The sequence below is a fragment of the Myiozetetes cayanensis genome, unplaced genomic scaffold (genome assembly GCF_022539395.1).
Source record: "Myiozetetes cayanensis isolate MyiCay16 unplaced genomic scaffold, myiCay2020 scf15, whole genome shotgun sequence".
In the NCBI taxonomy this organism is placed as follows: Eukaryota; Metazoa; Chordata; class Aves; order Passeriformes; family Tyrannidae; genus Myiozetetes; species Myiozetetes cayanensis.
Window position 1 is genome coordinate 15,303,958 of NW_026087159.1, and position 26,585 is coordinate 15,330,542.

Consider the following 26,585-nt stretch of genomic DNA (forward strand, 5'->3'; position numbering starts at 1 on the left):
CGGTGCCCAGCACTGCCCACCCCTGCGAGTGCGGTGTGTGGGTGGCTCCTGTGTGACCGTGCCCCGTGTCCCCGGCAGGTGTACAAGGGCCCCGAGACGTCGTTCCGGCTGCCGGGGGTGCAGTCGAACTGTGAGTACCGCGTGCGGGTGTGCGCCGGCCGCCAGAGCCAGGACCCCGCGGGCCCCCCGGAGCTGCTGGGCCCCTACAGCCCCAGCACGGTGTTCTCGGCCCAGCGGCAGGAGCAGGGCCCCCCCTGCCCCAGCGCCGGCCCCGAGCAGGCGCCGGGCGGGACGCGGCTGCGCGAGGAGCGGCTCATCGCCATCGTGCTGCTCTGCGGCTTCGCCATCGTCGCCATCCTCTTCGCCGTCGTCATCCAGTACTTCGTCATCAAGTAGAGCCGGGCCCGGCCCCGCTCAGCCCTCTGTACAGAAGCTCTTTCGGGTATTTATGGTTAGTCCTAATGAAAATCCTAGCTGGGAGCGGCCCCGAGCGCTCCCACCCTGCTGCTGGCTGCCCCCGAGGCTGGGTTGGCAGATCCTTTCCAAATGCTGAGCACACGTTTCTCGTAGAAAGGGTGATTCTGGGTCCTCTGCAATCAGGGTGAGCTGTCAGAGAACAGCACTAAAACTGCCTTACGGTGCACGCTGGGGGTGTGCACCCTCCTCCTCTCTCCCGATTCCAGCCACTGGGAGAGGGAGGGCATTGCTAGAACAGTCCTTTTCCAGCACCACCAGAGCAGCGGGAGGCGAGCGCTGTTCCGTCAGGTTTCGTCGTAGTTGATATCCATGAAATCCAGCAGCACAAGTGCTTGAGCTTAGAGCAGAACTGCAGAGCCTACTAGAGCATACCACATTTACTAGACTGTAGAAGGAAAGCAGAATATTGACTTAGTGATATTACTACTTTACAGTTATTTTAATATTTGGGGTTCAGTAATAATCATTTCAAGTGTTGGAGTAGAGGGTGCCAGTTTTTTAGAGTTTTAATCCGAATCAATGCCAGCTGGAGTGTGAGCAGGACACGGAGGAAAGGCCCCTGTTGTGACCGGAACGTTCCTGCTGTCCTGAGCAGCTTTGGCCCAATCCACATTTCACTCTCAGTGCCTGAGAGAAAAGTAATTCCCTGTGCAGCGTGCTCAGAACAGCACAGGTGTTGTTGTCTTCAAGGAGAAAGAGTGCATTTATGATAAATGTTACACTATTTGGCTCAAACTGAGCAATTTTTGTACTATTATTAACCTGAAAAATAAAAAGTTCAGCCTGCTTTTGGGTGCCCTTCTAACTTAACCCCAACGATCAAATTGTACGTGAGAGAGCTCTTTTTAGATAACGTTTATACGATGTTTTAAACGACTCGCTATCCCAGCGGTAGCAGCTTCACATTCCATGGTTTTCCTGTTGGGATCGTTCAGCCCGCAATGAACTTGTCTGAAACTCGTCCTGGTTGGCTGGGGGATATTTTTGTGGACACTGTGCACTACATTTGACTGTTGTGTTCCATCTGCTTGTGAATCCCTGGGGAGGAGCCTCGCGGCTCCTGGCTCCGTTAGGTAAAGGTTTTGAAAGCTGGAACTCACAAATTCCCGATGTTTCAGGATGGGTCTTGCCAACAGCGTTTGGGATGCGCCACAGAAAGGTGGATTTAGGGTGTTTTGCAGAGTCTGTGGCTCCACTTTTGTACATCAGAGCGATGCACTTGTAGGTGGGAGGGTGGGTGTGACAGAGCTCCAGGCGCCGTGTTTCCAGTCATGAATTCACCACTCTGAGGGTCTTTCTCCTACGGCAGTTGAGGAATAAACGTCGTGTTAGTTTGAGGCATTGTGTTGTATTTCAGATGTGGAAAACCTAAATTATGGCCTAGTAATGCTTAATCCTCTTCACGGTAGATTTATGGTGCAATCTGAAATTAATCTTTTCAAAACGTACTCTTCATTTTGTACTCTATTTATTTTGATTAAAAGTCCTGGAAAAAAAATAAAATGTATGTTTGAATGTATTGTTCTACTTGTAGCAGAACTTTAAGTTAATCGTTTATTATATCATAGAAATCTCTCCCTCCAGTGTTGGAAAGAGTTTTATACAGACATTAGTCTTTAGTTTGCAGAAGAGTTTACAATCTGTCTTTATTTTCCTCATAGCCTCCCGTTAGCAGATAAACTGATAAAAAAACCCAGATAAAACTGCCTTCAGAAATCTCTGTTGCCAAAGGGTTATTTCTTTAACTCCTTGAACTGACTCGTAGAGGGTTATTTGACAATAATACTCCTGATCATTTAAACCAGAAATTAGGAGCGCAGAGTAAATACTAACAAGTCATGACTGCTAAAAACAAAATCCTCTTGTAATTGCCACAAAATACTCATAATTCCAGAGATAGCTGGGATTTCTACTGCAATACAGATTTCTCCATCAGCTGTTGTCCATTCCAGAAGGATGTACCCTCGTGGCATTAATGTTTTTAGGTATCTTCAGTTTTCTTGTATTGTCATTTTTGAGGTATCTCAAACGTATGTTAAAGCTGCCATGCATTGTATTACTAAATTGTAACTATCAAATAGATAATATATTTAATACAGCCAATAAATAATACAAATGTATTCAGATTTGACTCCGGGCTCGTGTGGTTTTGTGGGTTTTAGTCTCGTTTGTGTCGTGTGTATTTTGAGGTGAAGGAACGGGCTCAGTGTCAGGAGCTGAATGAACTTTCCTTCTGTGAAGACTTTTGTTTGTGGGACCCTTGGAGTATCAGTGTCCTCTTCCTCCCCCAGAGCTGTGTCAGCAGGGACCAAGCAGTGGGAATTCCTGAACCCCTTTGTGAGAGGTCAGGGTGGTGCTGGGACAGACCTGAGGGCTGAGCAGTGACTCGACCTTTAGGAAGAAGGGAATGTGTTCATAATCCCACAAATGAGGAATTCCTTGGCATTTTCTTTTCCAGCACCTTACAGGTTGTTTTCCTTCTGCCTGGGAGAGCAGAGAGCTGGCCTGGCTTAACCTGCACTGCACCTCTTGGCTCCTGTGGGAAGAAAGGGATGTGAGTTCTGTCTCCCAAGTTTGTGAGTCACGGAAAGGGCCTGAAATCCAGACACATCTCTTCACAGGAGCTTGGTGGGGAGGAGAGGAGGGGAGGGGCTTTGTTTGACCACCAGTCCAGCAAATGGGACAGCTGGACACTCAGCTGGATTTACTTTCCGCTTCAGAAAAGTCAGAGGTGAGGGTGATGGGGGCCAGGGTAAGGGAAAACCCAGGGGAAGGCTCTGGGAAGCTGGAATTACAACCAGAGGGACAGGGACACCCTGCAGAGGGATGTGCCCAGCCAGAGTCCTCAGGAATTCCTCCATAACCCAGGAAAGGGGAGCTGGCAGAAGTGAGAGGAGTGTCAGGCACAGCACAAAACTCCATCCTCCTCAGAGCTCAGCTCTTGCAGCTTCTCTGCTCTGAAGGGCTGTTGAAAAGCCAGAGTTTTGTGGAGCCAAGTAGTGTGGGATTTGGGCTGGAAAGGTCAGTGCTGAGCACAGTCACTGCATTGTCCAGCACATCCCAGTTCTGACGTTGGGGAGATTCCTGCTGCCCTTTCCACAGGCAGAAGCACTGGCTGTGGGTGTTTATTCAGGGAGTTTAAGCACTTGGACACCTCTGAACAAGAAAAGCTGTGTGTGTGCCACGGCTCTGCTTGGCTGCACCTTAAACCCCTCCTGTCTGTGAAGAAATTCCCAGTTAAGTTTCATAGAATGACGGGCTGGTTTGGGTTGGAACAGACATTAAAGCCCATCTGGTTCCACTCCACCCTTGCCATGGGCAGGGACACCTTCCAGGTTCCTCGGAGCTCCGTCCAACCTGGCCCCAAACACTTGCAGGGATTTCAAATCCATGGGATTTGAACCGTGCCCCCTGAGCAGAGCCGTGCCTGGCGTGTGCTCGCCCGGGCTGTGCTCCGGATTTCTGGGAGCAGATAATTCCCAGCTGGCAGGCGCTGCCGGGGATGAACGACCCCGGCTCGCTGGTGGCAGCTGGAGGAGCCAGAGCTCAGCCGGGACAGGCTGTGACCCTGTTTCCTGTTTTCCAGCGCTGAAAACAACCCCAGTGTCTGAGTGAGGAGGAAGGGTGGATGCTCTGCCATCGGAGCAGTGCTCAGTGCCCACAGAGTGCAGAATTCAGCCCTTTATCCTGGAGAAAAGGAGGCTCAGGGGGACCTTCTCACTCTCCTCAACTCCCTGACAGGAGGGGGGGACTCGAGGACAGTTGTCCCCCCTGTGGAAGGTGGCTTTCTGTGTCTCCCCCTCACTGCTGGTTTCCCACAGAAATCCTGCAGGTAGTTCCTGGTCGTGCTTCCCAGCCTGGAATGTCACCTGTGGGTGGGTGGGGAAGGTGTCCCAGCACAGAGCCGGGGGATTCTGGGGGTAAATCCAGAGTCCCACGACAGTCCAAAGCATCACTTTCTCTCCTGCCTCAGGACCAAATGGAGTGACAGCCACAGCCCCATGTGCCGAGTTCCAGCCTGATCCAAGGCCTGTTGTGGAAGAGCTCCCCTCCCCCTCTTCCCTAAAACAAGGGAAAAAAGTGGATTTTGTTTGTTGTCTAAGGTCAGTGTCTGGAGTTCCTCCTCCCTCCTCCTCGCAGGATGTTTTTGTGTAACACTCTGACTCATGGAAGTCAAATGACTTGGCCTGTTTGCTGCGGCGCTCCCGGCCAAGCTCCTCGGCTCAGGAATTCTGTGCCTGCCCCTCGTGCAGGGTGAGGGTTTTCCAGCCCCTGCAGGCACTGCCAGAGCTGCAGGGCTGCTCCTGCACCCCGTCAGGGTGAGCCCGGCACCCCCAGAACCCCAGAGTTTTGGGATGCATTCCCATCCACGTTGGCTGATCCAGGTGCTGGACACATTCCTGGGTGGGCATGAGGAGCAGATGGAATGTGGCAGCTGCTGGAACGTTCTGCACTGAGGTACGAGGTGGAGCAGAGGGAGCAGAGGGAGCTGCTGTTCCTTTCCCCCCTCTCTGGGGAGGTTGGATGGGAGTCCCCAGGACCATCCCGGGCAGTAACAACGTATTGCAACTGCTCCTGGAATGCTGCTGATCCCTGTCTGGCAAAATCTCGAGGAAACTTCATCTTTGGTTCTGTTTTGTCTCTGAAAGGGAGAAACTTTGATGAGATCCACACGGAACGTGCTCTGAATTACTTCCAAATCCATCCAGCTGCCACCAAAACAAGCTGGAAAAAGCTTTTAAATTTGCTTCCTAAGTGGAACCAGTTATTTTCAGAGCAGTGGGAATGCGCAAAGAGCACACTCTCGTTTTTATCTAGTCCTGGGAATGCTGGCAATTTAAAAAGTGCCTTAAAGCCGTTAATGAAATAACAGAAGATCACCCCCTGCTGTGCCACGGGGCAGACGGGGGGGCATTGGGCTGCCTGCGGCAGGAGGGACAGGGGCGGACCCCTGGATCCACTACGTTTGTTCCGTGCATCGCTTGGTCTCCAGGAATATTTATATTAAAGGGAATTTCTGCCCAGGCCGCGTCTCCATGGCAACCGCCCGGGCCGCGTCTCCATGGCAACCGCCCGGGCCGCGTCTCCATGGCAACCGCCCGGGCCGCGTCTCCATGGCAACCGCGCCCTCGCGGCCGCCGTAGCTGCGCGCGCCGCCGGGCGGTCACGTGAGCGGGAGCGATGGAGGCGGCCAAGATGGCGTCCCCCAAGAGCGCCCCCAAAGACGCGCAGGTACCGCGGGCGGGGCGGGCGGCGGGGCCGGGGCTGGGGGCGTTCCCCGCGGCTGAGAGAGCCCCTGTGCCCCGCAGGTCATGGCGCAGATCCTCAAGGACATGGGCATCACCGAGTACGAGCCGCGCGTCATCAACCAGATGCTGGAGTTCGCCTACAGTGAGCGGGGCCGGGGCGGGAGGGGCTCGGGAAAGGCCGGGGGGAGCAGGGCGGTGCTTTATCCGTGTCCCCTTGGGGACTCCCCTGTCAGCCTTTAACCACTGGGCTCGGTGATCGTGGACGTCTTTTCCAGTCTTAATTCCGGGATTCTTTGAGAGTAATCCCGGAGTCAGCCCAGGGTGGTTTGGGTTGGAAGGGACCTTAAAGCCCACCCAGTCCCCCTCCCTGCCGTGGGCAGGGGCACCTTCCACCAGCCCAGGTTGCTCCAACCTGGCCTTGGACACTGCCAGGGCTGGGGCAGCCACAGCTGCTCTGGGCATCCTGTGTGTGCCAGGGCCTGCCCACCCTCCCAGCCAGGAATTCCTTCCCATATCCCATGGAACTGCCCTGGCAGCGAGCAGTGACCCTGCAGGCAGCCGTGCTTGCAGCGGCAGGGCTGTCAGGGAAGGGCTGAGCTGAGCTGCCCCCCCAGGGTACGTGACCACCATCCTGGAGGACGCCAAGATCTACTCGAGCCACGCCAAGAAGTCGAGCGTGGACGCGGACGACGTGCGCCTGGCGATCCAGTGCCGCACTGACCAGTCCTTCACCTCCCCCCCGCCCCGGGACGTGAGTGCAGCCCCCACACTGCCCCCAGAGCCCCCCCGGGGCCAGGGAGGGGCAGGGGGGACGTGAGCCTGCCCTGTGCCCGCAGTTCCTGCTGGACATCGCCCGCCAGAAGAACCAGACCCCGCTGCCCCTCATCAAACCCTACGCGGGGCCGCGCCTGCCCCCCGACAGGTACTGCCTGACCGCCCCCAACTACCGCCTCAAGGCCCTGCAGAAGAAGGTGAGGGCTCTGGGAAGGGGGAGGCTGGGGAGGCCCCTCCTGGGGGGGCAGCTGTGGGGCTGGGGTGACCATTTCCCACAGCCCTGGAGGGCACTCGTGGTCATCGGGGTGGGCACCTCAGTGGGTGTTTGGAGCCCTCAGTGGGTGTTTGGAGCCCTCAGTGGGTGTTTGGAGCCCTCAGTGGGTGTTTGGAGCCCTCAGTGGGTGTTTGGAGCCCTCAGTGGGTGTTTGGAGCCCTCAGTGGGTGTTCAGAGCCCTCAGTGGGTGTTTGGGTCAGTGGGTGTTTGTAGCCATCAGTGGGTGTTTGGAGCCCTCAGTGGGTGTTTGGAGCCCTCAGTGGGTGTTCAGAGCCCTCAGTGGGTGTTTGGAGCCCTCAGTGGGTGTTTAGGACTGTCAGAGCCCTCTGTCTCCAGCCTGTATTTGCAGATATTCTTATGACCAGGCAATCTGAAATGCAAACTGCGTTATAAAATCCATCTGGGAATTTTGTAGCGTTTAAGCAGTATCCCAGACTCACTGAGGTTGGAAAAGACCTCCAAGACTGAGTCCAACCTGATCCCCCAGCCCAGGCACTGAGTGCCATGTCCAGGCCTTCCCTGGACACCTCCAGGGGTGGGGACTCCAACACCTCCCTGGGCAGCCCCTGCCAAGGCCTGACCACCCTTTTCCAGGAAGAAATTCCTCCTGGAGTCCAGGAGGAACTGTCAGGTTGTCAAAGGCACAAGCCAGGGTGTGGTGTAGATATTGAGGGGTATTTTGTGATTCCATCTCAGTTATTTCCGCTTCAGTGGGAAAAGATTGGCTTTGCTGAGTGTCTCAGTGTGGGGGTTTCCTGTTGATCCCCCCATTCCCTGTTCTCTCCCCAGGTCTCCTCCACAGCAGGCAGGATCACAGTCCCTCGCCTGAGCGTGGGCGCCGTGAGCAGCAGGCCCAGCACTCCCACTCTGGGTAGGAAACAGCTCCAGGGGGGCTTCCCACCTTCACTTTATGGAGGGAAAATAAAGAGGAATAATTTAAAGCACTTTTCAACCACTGAGGGAATGCCAGGGGTCACTGACTGTTTGACAGTTAAATTAATTTAATCTTTATTACTACAGTAATCTTTGATACATACTGACATTACAAATGCTCTGTATTTGTGATAAATTCTTTATTTAAGAGGCTGTTCAAGAAATTTATTGAAGTTTCAGGGTTTTTCCTCAGTGTCAGCATGACACTGAACTGAATTGAACTGAAGAGCCATTTCTAAAAGGTTCACAAAATTGAGGGCTGAGCACGTGCCCCTAGAAGTGGGTGTGTTTATAGCCTGGAATTGTGTGGGGCTGGAGCAAATCTGGGACAAGGGGTCAGTGTGTGGTTCTGCCTGGGAATCTGACTCCTTATAGCCAGGATTGTGTGTCCCTGTGCATTCCCACAGGTTCCACTTTGGGAGCAGGTTCAGGAGTGTCTGTTGGTGTACTGTGATGGGTTTGAGGGTTGTATTCTGATGGGTTTGAGGGCTGTGTTGTGATGGGTTTTGAGGGCTGTGTTGTGATGGGTTTGAGGGCTGTGTTGTGATGGGTTTGAGGGTTGTGATGGGTTTGAGGGCTGTGTTGTGATGGGTTTTGAGGGCTGTGTTGTGATGGTTTTGAGGGTTGTACTGTGATGGGTTTTGAGGACTGTGTTGTGATGGGTTTTGAGGGTTGTACTGTGATGGGGTTTGAGGGCTGTGTTGTGATGGTTTTGAGCTCAGGCTGTGTTGTGGAGGGTTTTGAGGGCTGTGTTGTGATGGGTTTGAGGGCTGTGTTGTGATGGGTTTGAGGGCTGTGTTGTGATGGGTTTTGAGGGCTGTGTTGTGGAGGGTTTTGAGGGCTGTGTTGTGATGGGTTTGAGGGCTGTGTTGTGATGGGTTTTGAGGGCTGTGTTGTGATGGGTTTTGAGGGCTGTGTTGTGATGGTTTTGAGGGCTGTGTTGTGATGGGTTTGAGGGCTGTGTTGTGATGGGTTTGAGGGCTGTGTTGTGATGGGTTTGAGGGCTGTGTTGTGATGGGTTTTGAGGGCTGTGTTGGTTTCAGGTACCCCCTCAGCCCAGACCGTGTCTGTGTCAGCCAAGGTGGGGGCCCCGGTGTCCCTGGCCGGACAGCGCTTCACCGTGCAGATCCCATCATCCCAGCCCGCTGGGAAGTCAGGTATGCCTGGGATTGCCTGGGATTGGAGCACAGGGATAACCACGGGGTGCTTTGGGAATGCAGGGGAAAAGCTCCTCCAGTCCCAGCCCTGCCATGGACAGGGACACCTTTGCTATCCCACATTCTTCCAACCTGGACACTTCCAGGGATGGGGCAGCCACAGCTGCTCTGGGCAGCCTCAGGTGGGAAGTGACCTCCCTCTCCCTCATTCCAGTAATTCCCAGTGTCCTTTCCCATTCCCAGCACAGCAGGGACAGCCACAGCATCAGTGTCTCTCACACCTTGGCTCCCCTCTGTGCTCTCCTCCTCTGTCCTCACCCCACAAGCATTTCCCACCCTTCTCCTCTCCCACCTGGGGATCATTCCAGGGTTTTCACCCAGGATGTTCAGCCAACACTCTGCTTTATTGCCTTGGAAGTTGTTTCAGTGGAAGATCCCTGACATTTTTCCAAGCTCTCACTAAACCATTCCCTTTGGTGCCGCAGCCACCCCGACCACCCCGACCGTGCAGAACGTGCTGATCAACCCGTCCCTCATCGGCCCCAAGAACATCCTCATCACCACCAACATGGTGTCCCAGGGCACAGCCAGCGACCCCAACCCCCTCAAGAGGAAGCACGAGGATGAGGATGACTATGACACCTTGTGATGGCAGTGGGGACTGGGCAGGGGGTGGGAATGTGGGAATAAAGTGGAGTGTGTTTGTAACCAGGCCCCTGTTTTGTGCACACCCCCAGTGGGATCTGGGGCAGGTGGTTTTGATCTGGTTTTCATCTCCAATCACAGCCCCTTCAGCAATGCCAAGGACTCCTCTGAGGATCACTCTTTTCCCCTGTTTGACATCCATATCTTGGTGTCCCTGACTGTCATTTCCACTGTCCCTTTCTTCCCCCAGGAGCCAAATGATGCAGTGGAGGGTTCCAGACACCCCAGCCCTGTATCCCAGGGTCCTTCCCAGCACAGAGGCACCAAGAGCCCAGGAAAATCTTGGCCCAGGAGTGTCTGGAGACCAGTTTTAAGTGCAGAGAGCCCAGACTGGGGGGTGGTTGGTGCACACAATAATAATCAAATTCAGGGCCAGTTTTTAAACTCATTTATTTATTGAAACTAAAACTCAGAATTAAAATTCCTAAATTACTCACAGAAGACAAGTTTCTAACTTGACTGAATAAGGACAGACCAGTTCTCAAAGGGGCCAGAAACCCTAAGCAGCTCTTAGGTGCTGGTTTAAGACCACAGCCAGTGTGTCCTCCCTCCAGGGGTCTCCCAGGACAGCTGGAACAGTTCCTCAGGCTCTGTGGGAACACAGGACCAGATCTCCTGTGCAAAGGCTGAGTTGTGTCAAGATTACAGATTAAAGTGTACCTAGTGTTCACAGCTCAGGAGGAGGGAGGGACCTGGGAAAAACAACCTGGAAAATCACCTCCCCTCCCTACAGGAATTCCAGAGGAAAGTTTGTCCCCCTCCCTCCAGCCCCACACACAAATATTTACAGAGACACAACTACAACCCCCAGTGTTTGACTCCCTTGCTGAGGGCAGGAGCATCAGGCACAGCAGGAGAGCCCAGCTCCTTCCAAAGCCACCAGGAATGTGGCCTAAAGGGTCAGGACAGGTCACTGGAACTCCTCCTTGATGGGAGTGCAGCCTGAGAAGAAGCTGATGTTGCTGTTCAGCATCCTCTTCTTCCTCTTGACAAAGGGGACGTGGTTCTCCTGGGCCTCCTCGTCCCTCAGGAGGGAGGAAGGAGAGCTGGGCACCTTCTGGAGCACGTCCTGGGCTGTGATGTCCTGCAGGACCTGTTGGGAGAGCAAGGCAGAAACCTTGGACTGGTCCCTGCTGGAGCAGCCAGGGAGCTCAGCCCAGAGCACAGAGAGGCAGCACAGACAGGGCCTGCCAGGCCAACCTCAAGAGTTGCTTCATTTTTTCACTTAGACAAATTTTTTAACAAAAGACCGAGCAGGAAGAGACAACAGTTGAAATAGTGGGAACCAATATGAGATAAGGGCATTTATTTAGCTGAGGCAAAATGAGCCAAGTCAGAGAACACAGTAAGCTTAAAACCAGTGAATTTGAACAGAGACAGATGTGATTTTTTCTTCAAGCTCCTCACTTCCTTCTCTCCGTGCTGGAAGGTGCAGCAGGAAAGCAGGGCAAGCCTGTGTGGCAACATTTTAGTGTGAAAACAAGAACCCAGCACCCTCAGAACTCCAACACGAGCTGCCTTGTCATCTGGGGCTGCAGAGGCTTTTCCAGCTGCAGCTTTTTCCCCTTGGATAATCTTCCTCTAAATCCCTCACTGTCCCCAGTCAGAACCTCAGCTCTGTCCCCCAGCCCTGGAATACCTTTGTGGTTGGAGTGACACAGGGGGGCTGGAAGAAGCTCTCTCCTGCTCTCACCAGTGTGGGGTCCTCCAGCTTCAAGGAGCCTTCCGAGTCCCTCTGGGGGTCCTCGCACATCGTGGCCTCCTGAGGGGCAGCACAGTGTGAGCACATTCCTGGTGCTACAACCCCCTCCCTAAATTACCCATTCCATTCTTAAAGAAAAATATTTAATGACTGATACAGTTATGTATAAATAGACAATAACAAAATCTATAGATATAATAACAAATAATAATAATATGGGTTAAGCTTTCGTGGTGTCTGAAGCCAAAGATACAACTTGAATTTACCAAGTGCAAAAGAAAGACTGAATTATTTGCCTTTAGGTTTATGGCTGTCAATTGGGAGTAGGTAAATCTGTGATGTGACACCCCCAAATATCTGTTAATACTAAATAATACCATACCTAATTATAGATAATATCTAAATTATATATAAGTGCCCTTTTATATGTCTACATACACTTGTATTATACCCATATTATACCCATGGTTTATTCTTTTCTACAGACACATCTGTTTGTACAGTCTCAGACACTCTTTTTATTCCAGTAACATGTACAGCCTGTACCACTTAAAAACATAGATAACCTAACATGTAATATGGATTATTTTTTAATTCTAAGCATTACCTGCTCACAACACTACTCCTACTTATATACTGTTCATATTTGTGTAAATATGAACACAACTTTTTGATACCCAGCCGTGATTTAAAAGAACTCACCAGCGGGGGGTCCCGGTTCCTGCAGGTGGCCGAGTCACAGCTGCAGCCGCTGGAACATCCCACCTTCTGCTTCCTGCAGCCACACTGCCTGTTCCCACAGCGGCCCCGGCACGAGCACTGCGGGACAGGGATCCCTGCTCTGCCCGGGGCACCGGCACCGCCCGGGGGTGGCAGCCCAGGGACAGCGACGTCCCCGAGCCCCCACACCCCTCGATTCAGTGCCAGCCCTGCGTCCCAGATAATAAAATCCTTCCCTGCACACCCATCTCCTGCTGCAGAACCCCCAGGATGAGCACCTGGGGTTCCTCAGGTTATCCCAAAGGCTCAGTAGTGACTCTGCATCTCCCCATCCTCTGTGCACACAGATCCTTGGATACAGCCCAGCGAGCCCCTGCTATGTCCTGGATCAAAGGGAACCGGATCTTACCCCCGTGAGGCTTTTCTTTGCCCCTCTGGCAGCTCTGGCAGGAACCCAGTCGGAATCCTCCAGGTCCCCGGAGTCGGAGAGCAGCTCCTCCAGGTCCATCTCGGGGCTGGGCGCGCGGCTTGGCCGTCGTCTGCCGGCGGGCCTTGGGCTGCAGCACGGGGGGCAGAGCTCAGGGGGCAGGGCTGGCACAGGGCCTGCATTCCACTCACAGTTCTCCAGTGTTGATTTAATATTTCATTGAGGGACTCAGAGCCCCACACTCCCCGTTCCTCAGCCAGCCAAGGAGGCGAGGGAGGAGGAAAACCATCAAATCGTCAGGATTAAAAATTCAGTCAATTGAAACTCCTGTAAGTGACAACTCCTTGGAAGGCTGAGTCATATCACATGACAAAAAACATTTGTGTCACTCTTGCCCACATAGCTTTAAATCATTTCTTCCTCCCAGCACTAAGATTTGACTCTTTGCAAGGCAATGGTTACCCTTGCTATGACACATTCCTTGCTCCACAGTTTAGAGACTGGAAATGCTACAGATAAAACATCTGGACTGTGAAGGAGGATGCAGAGTCAGACAGAAGTAGAAGGAGGAAACAGGTTAGGGGGTTTGGTTGTCTTTTTTTAACATCAAAAAACTAGTGCAAGGTAGTTTTGAGTGTTCTGAAAAGGACTGAAGGGGCCAACTTCAAAAAGCAGAATGAGCTGCCTGGTAAAAAGCAACTTAGGAGAAAGAACCCAAATTATTAATAGCCAAGATTAACTTAGGAGAAGAACTCAGGTACAATCCAAGCATGAAATCTGTGCAGGATCTTACTTTGACTGGGATATATTCAAAAGAAGAGTCTGGAGACTCTGATGGCCTTTGCTGGATGTGCCGGAGCTTCTGGCCACTGACAACTTGGAGGAGCAGCAGTTTCTGTTAAAAGGAACAAAAATTAGCTTTGCAAAATACAGAAATCAACTGCCACTAATCTCTCAAGGCTTTACCTGTTTCAGAGAGTCATTTTCCTGGAGGAGTTCCTGGTTCTCCTCCTTCATTTTCTCCAGCTCTTCCTCCTGTTTGCAAGGCAAGAGGAAATTTATTTAATTAAAGGTAAAGAGAAAAACTCCAGGATTGTTCAGACCTGCACAGCAAGCACCCCCTGCCAAGGGAACACTCACAGTCCTCCTGCACCTCCCTCATTCCAAAGCTCCTGTTCCAAGTACCAGGCATCCCAAAGGATCCCACCCTCCCTCCCAGCCACAGCCAGACACTGTACCTGGAACCTGAGTCGCTCCTGCAGCTGCTTCTCCTGCTCATTTAGGGAATCTTCCCATTTCTTCTCCTCTGCTTCTTTTTGCTGGAGTTGGCTGAGCAGGTACAGAACCTGAAAGCAAGTTAGAATGACCAGGTAGGAATTCCTGAAGGAACACCTGTCCAGGCCCAGGCATCAAAAACTTGGCAATTTCAGGCAGACTCTGCCACTTCCAGTATTATCCCACCCTCATCTACTGAAAAGTGATCTTGTGCTCAGGGGTAACATCCTTAAAGCATCAAAACAGTTACTGGATAAAGCAACTGGCACAGGGCACAGGATCAACAGTGAGATTTGGCTTTTGATTAATCATCATCTGCAAAAGTCTAAATTTGAGTTTATGAACAGCACCAGCTTGATTTCACCACATCCCCTTTGCCTTTGAGCAGACCTGGGAAATCGGTCCCAGAGTTCAAGACTTCCATGGCCTGTGTTTTACCTTTTCCTGGTGCTGCTGTTCCTGCACCACAAGCTGATTTTGGAACTCAGTCTCCAGCTCTGTGACGTGGTTTCTCTCCTCCATCAGCATCTTCTGCACGTCTGCGCAGGTGGCTTTGCCCTGCTCCAGGCTGCTCTGCAGCTTGCTCTCCTGAACTTTGGAGGAGACCAGCTGGAACAAAGGCAACGTTTGGGTCAGGGATTCCACGGTGGGAAAGGTGCTGCTGGCTGCAGGTGAAGCACTTCTGTCCTTTCCAGCCACCCCAGGAACCCAATTCCTACTCCTCTCTCCCCACTCTTGTCCAAACTTTTCCCATCTCAACACCCAACAGTGTTTCCCCTGACCTCAACCAGCACTCCCCTTGTTTCTCTGCTTGTCCAGGAAGTATTTTTAGGGACTTCTTTCTCTTCCCTTCTAAAATTTGTCTTTTTAGTTTCTTATTCCCATGCAAGCCTTTCATAAGCACAGCTTTAGCTGGCATCTCCAGACCCTCATATATTCCATTCCCCTCTTCCCTGTTTTTTGGATTCCACTGCCCAGTACAGAGTATTTTAATCCAAAGCTGTGAGGGAAATAAACCTCATCCAGTATAAAAGAGTGCTCCACTCCAATTCCTTCTGTTCATTCCTGGCTGAGCAGACTTAGAGCCTTTGCTTTTAGGGATAAAACAGGAAAATCCAGTTTTACCTCTCCCAGGAGGTACTTCAGAGCACATTTGGCCTCCAGGATTGTGGCAATGCTGTCCCAGCGCTGCTTGGCCCGATCCCCATTGTCTGCATCCAGGAGTTTCTGCTGCAGATCTGCTATCTGGGCACTCCTGAGGAAGAATCCATGGATTTGGGGTTACAACACAGGAGAAAACCAGGGCTAGAGTTACTGTTCCCAGAATATCAGGTGAAATAGTGAAGTTACAATTTTGATGCCTCAGTTGGGCAGCTGGAGCCTGCATTGCTCCACTGGGGGGTTCTGCCTTCCCTTCACATTCCCAAAGGAAGGGGAAGGTTTTCCTCACACAGAGGTGCTCACAGACAGTTCAGAAGAATCCAGCCTTAGTGACTGAGTAATGTCTACACTGTGGAAAACTCCAAGCCAGGAAAACCCCACGCTCTCATCTCATTGTTCCCAGTTCAGTGTATAAATGTTTTACATTCTCTTCCATTTCACAGAAGAGTTGGGATGGAAATGAGGGAAAAACCAGAGGCAAGGCTGTGCAGATCAGTTTTGTGGTACTGCCTTACCTGAGCTCCATCTCAGTTTCCAGGCTTTCTATCTGCTTGGATATGGAGAGATCCACCTCTGGGCACTGCAGCTCTGCCAGGCAGTAGGTCCTTCTCTGAGGAATTGCAGCCAAGGGAAAATAGGAGAGGAAATGACACCTTTAGACAGCCCAGCACAGAGGAGTAGCTCTCTCCAGGGCTGCAATTCCAGGGTTCCTTCCCCAGGCACAAAGCCTTTGGTAAGGGGGTGACCCAATCACAGCCCTCACAGTCACTGAGGTGGGAAAAGCCCTTGGAGGTAGAGTCCCACCATTCACCCAACACTCCCAGGGCCACATCCACACCTTTCTGGGACACTTCCAGGGGTGGTGGTTCCACCTCTGAGGATCTCAGTAACCCCAGTGCTGCTGAACACCCCGAGGGCTGGGCCTCTCCCCTCACCCGGAGCTTTGGAGGGGGGTTTTCCCCGGAATCTTTCTTCTCCTTGAGCTGCTGCAGCTCCTGGGCCAGGATCTTCCTGTCCTCCAGCAGGTCCGAGAGGTGCCTCCGAGCCTCCTCGGTGCTCACCAGAACCTCCACCTCGTTTGCCAGCCAGCTCTGCAACAGGAACCCCACCGGGAGAGGGTTTAGTGGAGCCTCAACCGCAGGACTGAGCGCTGCTCGGGGTAGGGGTTTCAGAGCCACGGAATAAATAATCCCTCTGCAGCTCCCTGTCCCTCCCCTCCCTGTTCCTCCCCTCCCTGCTCCAGCCCCAACCCCAGCACCCCCCCTGAGCCCCCCAGTGCCAGTTTCCCCCCTGCTGGGATGACAAACACACTGTCACCCACCTTCACTCGGGCAGCCACTCCTTCCAGGCCCCGGCTCTGGCTCTCCTTGCGTTTGTCTGCAGCCTCCTTCTGTCTCTGCAGGGCGTCCTTCAGCCGCTTGTTGGCAGCTGCTGCCTGCAAAACATCCCCCAGGAGCTCAGCAGCAGCTCTGGCACCTCACCTGCAACAGCTGGAAAACACCAGGGAGTGCCAAGCCAAGGCACTGGGACAGTGAGAGCACAGGGGGAATGAACCAGAAGCACCAAGTCAAAGCCTCCAGTCCTTGACTTATTTCCTCTGCTGAGATTCCTGGTTTAAGGAGGAACTGCTTCTAGGCCTAAGAAGTAGAAGAAAACATCCCAACTGAGGGTTGCAAGATGCATTTCTTTGACACAACCACTTAGAAAGGATTTTGAACTGCAATCTAATATATCCAGGCCCAAATTCATTTCACACTTAAGCCTGGCCAACTGTAATGGATTTGCAGAGCAGCCTGATGCCCAGAGTGGAATTTAGCCCTTAAGGAGCAGATTTAACCAGGATCCCTCAAAGGCTATGAGACAGAAACGTGGCTTTCTCTGCAGGGAGGAAAGCTCTTATTTCCATCCCCTAAGCTGCCCTTAAGAGGTCTGTGCATGTCCCATCACATCCTGCAGCCCCCTGTGCAGCCCCTGGCATTGCTCAGGGCTTTCTGTGGGACGTGGCCCCCTCACCTCCTCTGTCTTGCGCCGAAGGACATTGGCCTGTTTCTGGAAATCCCTCTCCAGCTTGAGGAGCTCGTACTGTCTCTTCCGATCCTGCAGGGAAACAGCACGGAAACAGATGGAAAAGTGCCCTGGGCTCCACAGTTTCCATGGCAAAGGTTCTGGAGCCTAAAGGCTGGATGAGGCTGAAGCCCACAAGTTCATCCCAGAGCACTGAGGGGTAAGAACAGCTGTGGGATCAGAACTCCAGATGTTTGCTGTCCCTTACACTGGGTGCCACAACCCAGCTGGATTTCCTGAACCTGGCAGATTCAATATTCCTTTGAAACTTTAAATACCTCCCATTCTGGGGCCAAACCCTACAACTTAAAATACTTCAAATACTGAATATTTTTGCCTTCTGCCTCAGAGCTGAGTCACAACTGTGTCAGCATCTTCAGGATCTCCAGCCACAAGTCCATTTACAACAACTGGCGAAAAGTGGCAGCCTTATGAACCAACCTTCTCCTCAAAGCATTCCCAGTTGGTTTTCAGTTGCTTCAAGCCTTGCAGCAAGCACTTGACTGATTTGTCTTACACTTGGGAGGGCGGTACGGTCTCGGGGGGGTTGTTTGCTCACCTTTTCCTTCAGCTGGATCACTTCCTTGTCCTTCTTTTGCTTCCACTGCCTGAATTTCTCAGTGTCTTCCTTCATCTGCCGCATCAGCTGGACCCTTTGGTGCTTCATTTCCTGAAAAATACAAGAGGTTGGATGACCTGTCCAGGATTTACATCCTGGGGAACTTCAACCTGCATTTCCCTTGTGTCTGTCAGGTGGGGGAAGTGGCAGGTGGGAAATCTTAAGTGTGCTCCCCCTCAGGACACTCTCCAAGTGCTAAAACCCAGGGATTCATTTTTTAAGGCATAAAGATGCACAGTTTAGGGAAATCAAAGTGAAGCCAAGTGATTTGACTGAGTCAATAAGTTATTAGAAGAGCCAGAAGACCCTTTGCACTTATTTTACCCCTCCAAATCTCAGCAGTCACCTGCCTATTGTGCTCCCCCAGGCACATGGGGAAAGGAACCGTGCCCAGAACTGCTGCTCTCGGTGTGGCAGAGCAGAAAGGGAGCTGTGTCTGTGTGGGAGCTGCTGTGTCTGCCCTGGGCAGTCAGGATGGGTTACCCTGATCTCCTGGTTCAGTTTGGACACCGTGCGTTCCGTGGATTCCTTCAGCTTCAGGAGCTTGGACTGCTCATTCAGCTTCTTCCTCAGCTCACTGATTTGTCCCTCCAGCTCCTGGAGCCTTTTCCGCCGCCGCTCGCTCAGCCTGGGGAGAAACCACCCTTAAAAACCACTAGCACCCTCCAATGTCAGAGACACCTGAGCGAAGGTTGAGCTAAATGGTGTGTTATCACCTTCCCTGCTGCTGAAAGCCCACAGGAGGCTGCTCTGCAGCTCATCCTGGCACGTCAGAGGGACACACTGACATCAGTAAGAGATTTTATAGACAGAAGTACAAGACACTGGATTTTCAGGCATAACAGTCACACTCACTTGGCCTGGTTGATATCCTTCTTTGCCATGTGCAGAGCAAGGACCAGCTCCTCCTTTTCTTTTTGCAAATTGCTGACCTCCAACTCCAGATCCTTGATATTGGTCTAGGAAGGACAAGATTAGTCAGCCTCCAAAGAAAAGCCTTGAAAATACACTCTGAGACAAAGCTTTAGGACAGAGAAACCTTGAGAACCCACAGTGCTACCAGCAGACTGATAAACCTTATCTAAGAGCAGTGAGAGTGTCACAAGGGCTGGTTCAGACACTGAAGCTTTGGTGGGTCACAGAACCACTGTGCCAAGGGATTATGGAGTAACTCCAGAGATGGGAGAGCCCAGCACAGCAGGGGAAGCTGCCCAAGGGAGCAGTGACCCAGCTGAGGAATAAACAGACCCAAATCAGAACATGCTCAGGAGAGGATGGATCCCCTCCCTTCCCTCCCCAGCACGGAGGGCCAGCAATCATTGGGAAAAAGGAACTGAACAAGGATGTCAAGTTTACCTGGTACTGGGACTGAATGGGCTCCAGCTGATTATCATTCTGAGCCATTTTTTTGGCAAGTGCCTCTTTCAGGGTCAGGGCTTTGTTGAGCTCCAGCAGCTCCTTGGACAGCTGGGCCTGGCGAAGGGCGTGTTGGGTGGTGAAGTCGTTCGAGGCTCTCTTGGAATCCTGGCCCAGTTCTGCTTCCTGGAGGAGACACAAAGTGAGCAGGAGAGGCCAATCCAAAGCTCTGGAATGACAGGATCTCAGACCCTGCAGAGCACTTTGAGTTCATTGGTTACACTGGGTATTCAGAATGAGAGCAGGTTATGGATCTGGAACACACTGAGCAATTGAGAGTTTTAAAATCCAGCTCCTACAAGAGTGACACGTTATTTATCAAGCATTTGGATTAGAAAACGAGCATGAGGGAACAGATAAAAGTGATGAGGAGATAAAAACCTGCACTGCTGAGCCCCCCCCTCACTTACACCTGTAGCCTCCTGTTCAGGGCTTGCCACCTCTGCAGCAGCTTCTGCTGTGGCAGCTTTTTCACTCTGCAGAGGACAAAGAAAAGAAGATTTTGGTGAAAAGGGAAGAAGAAGTAAAATGAAGCTGAAAACAGTCTGTTGGTACATTATGACAAAATATAATGAGATTCTGCTCTGGTCAGAATGCTCTGGAAAGGGAAGACCATTGTCTTCCTCCTTTTATAGTGACAAAATTCCTCCTGGACTGGTTGGACAAGCCATTCCTCACAGCCTTCCCTGAATTCCAGCCTTGGCAGCAGCTGAGTCTGGGAAGGGGGGAGTGTCTAAGGACCTCAATGAGACAAAGGTCTGGCAACTTCTACTTAACAATTTCAGGTCCCTGCAATTTGTGTTGTTCATTAAAACTACCAAGTTCGTAACGCTCCATCCAACTTATGGATTGTGAATCCATGCTGATCTCCCACTATCAGAATCTTTTATGGAGATTCTTCTCCCACAAGTGGCCTTTCTGCAGCATTAAAAGAACAACAGGACAGTTTTTAAGTGGATATTAAGTCACTTCATGCTTAGAATTCCTGGGCTCCTTGAGCAAAGTCTCTGCAGAGCGGAATCCGCCGCTGAGCAGATCAGCAGAAGAATCCCAGATTTCACCAGAAAACTTGTGGAACACACAGCTCCTCCCTCCCTCCCTCCCTGGATCCAGCCTTACCTGGAACTCAGCCAACACCTGCTGCAGGTTACGAATCACCTCCACATTTTCCTTCAGCTCCTCATCCTCCACTGTCTCCACCAGCTTCTGCAGGTCCAGCTTGCACCTGCAGTGCACACAGGGGAGCAAATCCAGGGCTGTTCATTCCAGTGAGGAACAACCTTCCCCACACAACATACCAATGAATTCTGGGTGAACAAACACCAGTGGTTTGTATCCAGTTCATCCCATTTAACTGCCCACAGGAGGAGGGTGTGCACACACTTACACAGCGTGTTGCTGGAGCTGCTCCAGCCTGGCATTCATCTTCTCATTTTCTTGTTCTGTCTGAGGGAAGGCAGAATGACACTGAATTGCAGAAGCAAGGTAAGAAGCCAGGAATCAATTAATTAATTTGCACCAAAAGAAATCTTGGCAGTGTGTGGCAAATCAAGGCACTGAAAGGTCCTGCATGATCACAGCCACCAGTTTGTTCAGATTTAACAGCATTTTTCAGGAATGTACATGACAATACAAGCAAAACAGGATGGAAAAGAGAGAGCACAAGTGTGCAAGTGCTGGGATTAAAAGCATTACAGCAACAGAAGAGCCGAAAGATCCATGCCTCCTTTTCTTTACTGAAGTTACAGATCTATAGGCAGTCAGGTTCTGGCAGACTTTTGGTTCTGACTGACTTGAAATCAATGTGAAAGGAACATTAAAGAGAGATTGCCAACATGCCATTAGTGCAGGACCTGCTTAAAGCTCTCCTTGGTAACTGGACCTTACCAGGATCATCCTCTCCAGCATCTGTGCTGTCTGCCCAGCAGCCTCACTCAGCCCCTGGCTCAGCTTCTGGTTCTCCTCCATCAGGCACTGGTTCTTCTCCATCAGGGACTGCAGGTTCTCAGAGGGTGCCAGGCTACTGAAACAGCAAGGACCCTTTGGTTGAGAACATGGCTTTGCCAGAGGTTTGGAACAGCACAGAAATCACCTCCAAGCTCCCTAAATAATTTACAGTGAATATCCCAGAATGGTCTGGGTTGGAAGGACCTTAAAGATCTTTTATTTCCAAACCCACTGCCACGGGCAGGGACACCTTCCACTATCCTAGGCTGCTCCAAGCCCTGTCCAGCCTGGCCCTGGACACCTCTAGAATATAGGATGAACCTCCAAATACAGGTTAAACTGCATGTACTGGGTTTTGAAGCATCCTCAGATGACAACAACTACACAATCCATCTCCTTCCTGCATCTGGTGCTTTTAAGAACAATGGGGATGGAGGTGCCCCACATTTAGGGGTAGGGGGGTGAATAAAAGAGGCATGAATGGGTCTGAGAAATGTTTACTTAGGACGTGTTGCCTGGTTCCTCTCATATTTCCTGCAAGGGATGTTTGCAGTCTTAAGGGGTTTGCTACAAGGTGAAATGACCTGTGGAATTCCAGTAACCACGACAAAAAGAACAAAAAGAGAGGGGAAAAAAGCAACCAGTTTGCTCTCCCCTCATTGCACAGCACTGCCTGGAGCAGAGGAGATCCAGAGGCTTTTCTGTGCCACACACCAGATACTTGAGCATTGAACAAGAAATCTTACTTGATAGACACAGGGAGGGTCCCTCCATGGGCCTGCAGCAGCAACACCTGCAGCTCTTGGACCTGGAAAGACAAATAATTCCTGCTTGTAAATCTCTCCCATAAAGTGACTCGATGGTTGAAGGAACACCCTTCAGATCCTTGGTCTTCCTGAGTCACCTGCTCCATCATTCTGTTTTGCCACTGCCTGAGGACAGCAGCCATGGTGCTCCAGAAGTTCAAGTCATTCACTGCTAAAATAAAAGCTGCCTTCTTTTCCCTCTGGAGTGACCAAAGGAACACTCTCATTCCCACTCTGTGCTGGGCACAGGCAGGAGATGTCAGGAGGGCACCAAACCATCCCTGTGTTTCTAATTTTGCCTTTAGCCTGGGCAGGCAATGATTTGTTGAGTGAAAGGGAAATACAAATCACACCCCCCCTTTTTGTCTGGCATTGAATGGCTGCTGTAACATTCCAGAAGTGCTCTCACATTCCCTTTCCAGCCCCCAGAGAAATGCATATCAAACATGTCCTGCACACTTCCCCTGCTGGCTCCTGAGCTCAGAACTGAGAGGACAGACCCTCCCCCCAGGGGGAAGCCCCCCAGCACCTGCTGCTTGAGCTGGTGCAGCTCAGCTGCCTGGGGATCCACGTTGACAATGGGTTTGTTCTTGATCTTCCTGGCCCTGTCAGCGTAGCGCAGAGTGTTGAGGGTCTCCTCCAGGTTGGAGTCTGCTGGGCTCACACAGGCAATCATCAGGGTGTGGCTGTTCCCTCCCAGCGAGTCTGCCAGGGACAACGAGGGGTGAGCAAAGCTTGCAGAGAGCCAGGGTGGCCAGGACACCCCACCCTTGGGACACTAAAACCCCCCGAGTGTACCCCTAAAATACAACATCCAGCTGTAGGTTTGGGTCACTGTCATGACTTTCTCCTCTGCCCAGTCAGTTCTGTAGCAGAGAGGTTTTCTGAAGGCCAAAAAACACCAAAGATTTCACCTCAGAAGCCCCACTAATGTCACTGCCCTGTTAAGTAATTCCTTTATGCCATTTCTGGCCTTGTTCTTTCAGGTTTTCCCCTCCCTTCTCCCACCTAATAACGCTCAAGACCTCCATGAATATCCAGACATCAGAATTCTCTTCAATTTAAGGAATTATTGGCTAAGAACTGCATGGCCTTTCATCCTTCAGTTTTACACTAATACACACTGGCTACTTCAAGTTACTGATCAGAAAAAGGGGCCCCACATGCAGCAAAATCCAGTTTTTAATTAGGGACTCTGAGATATGGAAAACACTGAAGAGTTTTTGTGCCAGATTATTTAACTACCATAAACATCCCAGTAAGTTCATTACCAAAGCTGTGCCCATGTGAAAGGTTAATTCAGATAAATGTATTAAAATGCCATCACAACTATTGAAAAGCAAGCACCACAAAGACCAGACATTCAGAATAAGAAGCAAATCAAACACGAGGCTCCCAGGGAAGGCACAGACAGCTTGAGCTTCATTCTGGCTGTGACATCATCCAGTAAGTTGCTATAATTAAGGTACAATAATAGATCTCTGCTCCCAGACTTGGCTTCTCATCTTCCCCACCAAAAATATGCTCTGAATTTGTCTCGTTTCCTCCTGTCATAGAAACTGCAGGAGAGCAGGACTCATTTAGGAGCTCATCTCACTGCATTTTCAACCTAAAAATAAAGAGTTCAAGAGAGGTCTGGCTTCAGGGAGAAGAGGAACTAAATAAATGAATCCCTCTGCCAGCAGCAGCTCCTGCCCTGAGCTCTGGTTTGGTGGCTGTTGGGTTTTCTCCTGCTTTGTTTAAGGTGCATCCTGTTATTTAAAACACAGATTTAGGCTTTGCCATCACCTGCCTCTTACCTTGCAGCAGCCTTGTCAACTTGGAGTCTCTGTAGGGGACAAAGCCACCCTTTTTGTTCTCATCTCCAAGAGCACTGATGACGTTCCCCAGGGCGAGGAGGCCTTTGTTGATGTTGATCCCTGCAAACAGATCCCAGTGAGCAGAGCTAAAAATAATAAATGTAAGAGGGTTCAAAAAGGGTATTGCAAGGGTTAAAGAACTGCCTTGCTCTTTTATTATCTCCAAAGTGATTGGAAACCCAGGCTCTGCTGATCCTTTGCCCACAGACCTTCTTTTAGTCTGTCTCCCTCAGCCTTGGTCTTCTTCTGTCTCTCAGAGCCAGCAAGGTCCACCAGGTGTAGTTTGGAGTGAAAACTGCAGTTCCTGTGGCAGAAATACATTATTTTATCTCTCAGCAAGGTGCAGTCAGGAAAGGAGCAGCCCAGGAGCTGAAATACCAGAGACAGACACACAACAACTGCCTCGAGGAGCTCAGAGCAGGACCAAGAACAGGATTATGGAATTTTGGGCAGGTAGCTCCCAAGAGCTGCTGGGAGGGGCTGCACAATCCCACTCACTTGTCGTTTTTCTTCTTCTGGTCGATGCAGATGGTGAAGATGGCGTGGGACCGTGAGGACTGCGAGTTCATGGCCGTGGATCCCACTGTCCTGGCGTTGTTCCCTTGCTCCAGGCAGGACACAGTGTCTTGGGCACAGGTGACATTTCTTTCAGTTAACCCTACAATCTGTAGCCAGGAAAACAGCATTATTCATCTCCTCCTTCCTCCTCATCCCAGCTTAGTCCAGAGAAATCCTCCTCCACCTCAGGCTGTACCAGACCAGGTGAGCTCCGTTCCCAAGAATGTCTCACCTCAAGAGGCCTGGGGTGGATCCCCCCCCGAAAAATCTGTCCTGAATTTCCCATCAGTAACATGAAGTCACATCATCTCTCCTTCCTCCTACTCCTACACACTGCCCCCAAGCTCCTGTGCCTGCCTGAGAGCCAGCTGGGCTCTGGGATCCAGGGAGAAACCAGGGACCCAGGGGAAGCAGCAGCACAAGGATTCTCTGCACTGTGCTATAAACTCACAGCTGGGCAAAACTGCTGAGAAAATCTCTTGGGGCACTGCAAGTTTGCCCTCAGGATCCCCTTTCTGCACCTTGACATCTGCCAAGTGAGGAGCAGGAGGGCAGCAGGGATTGGAGTGAAGGGGCTCAAAGGACAACAACCTCAGACATTCACCTCAATCACCATTCAAAGGGTCAGAGCAGCACGTGCAGGTGGCTTTGTCATGAACACCAGACCCTCTTGGTGTTGCCCTGAGTGAAGTTCAGGCTCAGGAGCCCCGTTTTGAGAGCAGGGAGTGGCTGTGCTGACTCCCTGGGCAGTGTTCAGGGAGTCAGGCAGTCGTGCCACCAGCACACTCCTCCCCAGCCCTGCCACCCCCCATGCCCCCACATCCCACAGGGCAGCAGACCTTGATGCCCTCCTTGGGGTCCTCCCTGATGCTGATCTGGGAGGAGCGTTCCCTCGAGGGGCACAGCAGGTCCAGGATGTCCTCGTTGTAGATCTGGAACAGCACAAGAGCAGCTCAGAGTTACCAGCCTTGCAGGAGGACAATCCACCAGAGAAAGGGGTGGTGATGCTGGAATCAGGGCTAATCTGGCATCACATTCTACTCATTTCACCTTTACAGGAAAATATCTTGGATAAGACTCAGTTTCTGGAGCTTTATGTGTTGATTTATTCTGTATTTATTACTTGGAGGAGGAGGCCCCAAAGCTCAGTTAATTCAAAACTTGATAACAGTTTGAGAACCAAAACTTTTACCTCGAGATAAGAAACTTTGAGGACAAATTCCCAATCCTGCCTTTGCTGCTTCTCCTCAAAGAGCAGCCTGATGACCCTTGGGATGACCCCCACGCTGGGCTCGTGCTCCTGGGTGGCCGTGTAGGTGCCTCCCATGGAGTAGGTTTTCCCAGATCCAGTCTGTCCATAGGCCAAGACAGTGGCATTGTACCCTGGGGGAACAAAGGCCACAGGATCAGTCACGTGGGAACCACAGGAGACCTGGAACAAAGCTGGGAAAACTGTCCTTAAAGAAAAGTGTCAGTTCACACCAGCTCCAAACACAGTCAGGGAAAATGTCAATGAAAAGCCCCTCAAAACACAGATAAAATTATTATTTCAGCTGTTTTTAAAGACTGGTTGTTGCTTTACTAGAGCTGGCCAGCAACAGCACAGGTTCTGTCATCCACTGTCACCCACTGCAGCACCAACAGCTCCTGGGATGGGCTGAGCATCAATTCACTGTGTGATTTCAAAGATGGAGAGACTTTTTACAAGGGATGGAGGGACAGGACACAGGGAATGGCTTCCCAGTGCCAGAGGGCAGGGTTAGATGGGATATTGGAATAGAATTCTTCCCTTTGAGGGTGGGCAGGCCCTGGCACAGGTTTTCCAGAGAAGCTGTGACTGCCCCATCCCTGGAAGTGTCCAAGGCCAGGCTGGACAGGGCTTGGAGCAACCTGGGCTGGTGGAAGGTGTCCCTGCCCATGGCAGGGGGTGGGACTGGATGAGCTTTAAGGTCCCTTCCAACCCAAACCGTCCTGGGATTCGATGAAAACCCTCTCCCTTAAAAGAAAAATCCTCCAGGGACCTTCAGGCCCCGAGGATCCCCCACCCCTCACTCTGCGCAGCAGAACCGGCGGCAGAGGGCCCAGATTTGGCACAGACCTTTGAAGATGCCTCGGACCAGAGGAGACACCGCAGTGTTGAAAACCTCCTCCTGCTCCGCCGAGGGGTCGAACACGTAATCGTAGGTGAAGGACTTGTCCTTGCCCACCACGACCTGCGGACGGGACGGGCCGGGCCGGGCGGGGCGGTCACAGCGGGCCCGGGTAGGGGGTGCGGGAGGGAGGGGGGTGCGGGTGCCTCACCTGCGGCTCGCCGGGCACGAAGAACAGGCAGCTCTGGCAGCCCTCGCTGCTCTCGCGGGGCACGAGCGGCCGGCAGCGCAGCGCCACCCGCACCGGGATGCCCTTGTCCTCGTCGCGCTGCATCGCCGGCCCCGCGCGGGACGGGCCCGGAGCGCCGGCAC

At 51.8% G+C, this 26,585-nt stretch overlaps 3 protein-coding genes across 3 annotated transcripts in view; 2 read left to right on the forward strand and 1 right to left on the reverse strand.

Annotated features, from left to right (window-relative positions):
• Nucleotides 1-2,608, forward strand: part of LOC126637555 (fibronectin type-III domain-containing protein 3a-like) — a 39,702-nt gene extending 37,094 nt beyond the window's left edge. The window contains 1 exon segment of the mRNA XM_050310904.1: nucleotides 79-2,608. Within this exon segment, the coding sequence (XP_050166861.1) occupies nucleotides 79-396 (318 nt within the window). The 3' untranslated portion in view covers nucleotides 397-2,608.
• Nucleotides 2,609-5,633: 3,025 nt separating this feature from the next.
• Nucleotides 5,634-9,572, forward strand: TAF9B (TATA-box binding protein associated factor 9b). Its single transcript, XM_050310914.1, has 7 exons — nucleotides 5,634-5,709; nucleotides 5,787-5,868; nucleotides 6,341-6,477; nucleotides 6,563-6,697; nucleotides 7,564-7,645; nucleotides 8,751-8,864; nucleotides 9,350-9,572. The coding sequence occupies exons 1-7, from the start codon at nucleotides 5,659-5,661 to the stop codon at nucleotides 9,511-9,513; spliced, it is 765 nt and encodes a 254-aa protein (XP_050166871.1). The 5' UTR covers nucleotides 5,634-5,658; the 3' UTR covers nucleotides 9,514-9,572.
• Nucleotides 9,573-9,958: 386 nt separating this feature from the next.
• On the reverse strand, nucleotides 9,959-26,565 carry KIF4A (kinesin family member 4A). Its single transcript, XM_050310903.1, is given in 31 exon segments — nucleotides 9,959-10,662; nucleotides 11,209-11,331; nucleotides 11,974-12,090; nucleotides 12,401-12,509; nucleotides 12,511-12,548; nucleotides 13,212-13,313; nucleotides 13,385-13,453; nucleotides 13,657-13,764; nucleotides 14,132-14,302; nucleotides 14,819-14,948; nucleotides 15,370-15,464; nucleotides 15,790-15,945; nucleotides 16,176-16,289; nucleotides 16,868-16,951; nucleotides 17,478-17,588; nucleotides 18,021-18,165; nucleotides 18,393-18,496; nucleotides 18,894-19,079; nucleotides 19,364-19,429; nucleotides 20,073-20,178; nucleotides 20,341-20,399; nucleotides 20,841-20,976; nucleotides 21,647-21,708; nucleotides 22,236-22,411; nucleotides 23,506-23,625; nucleotides 23,775-23,869; nucleotides 24,064-24,230; nucleotides 24,963-25,055; nucleotides 25,316-25,506; nucleotides 26,222-26,336; nucleotides 26,425-26,565. Coding segments are annotated over 31 exon segments (3,654 nt in total). The 5' UTR covers nucleotides 26,548-26,565; the 3' UTR covers nucleotides 9,959-10,479.
• Nucleotides 26,566-26,585: the final 20 nt, after the last annotated feature.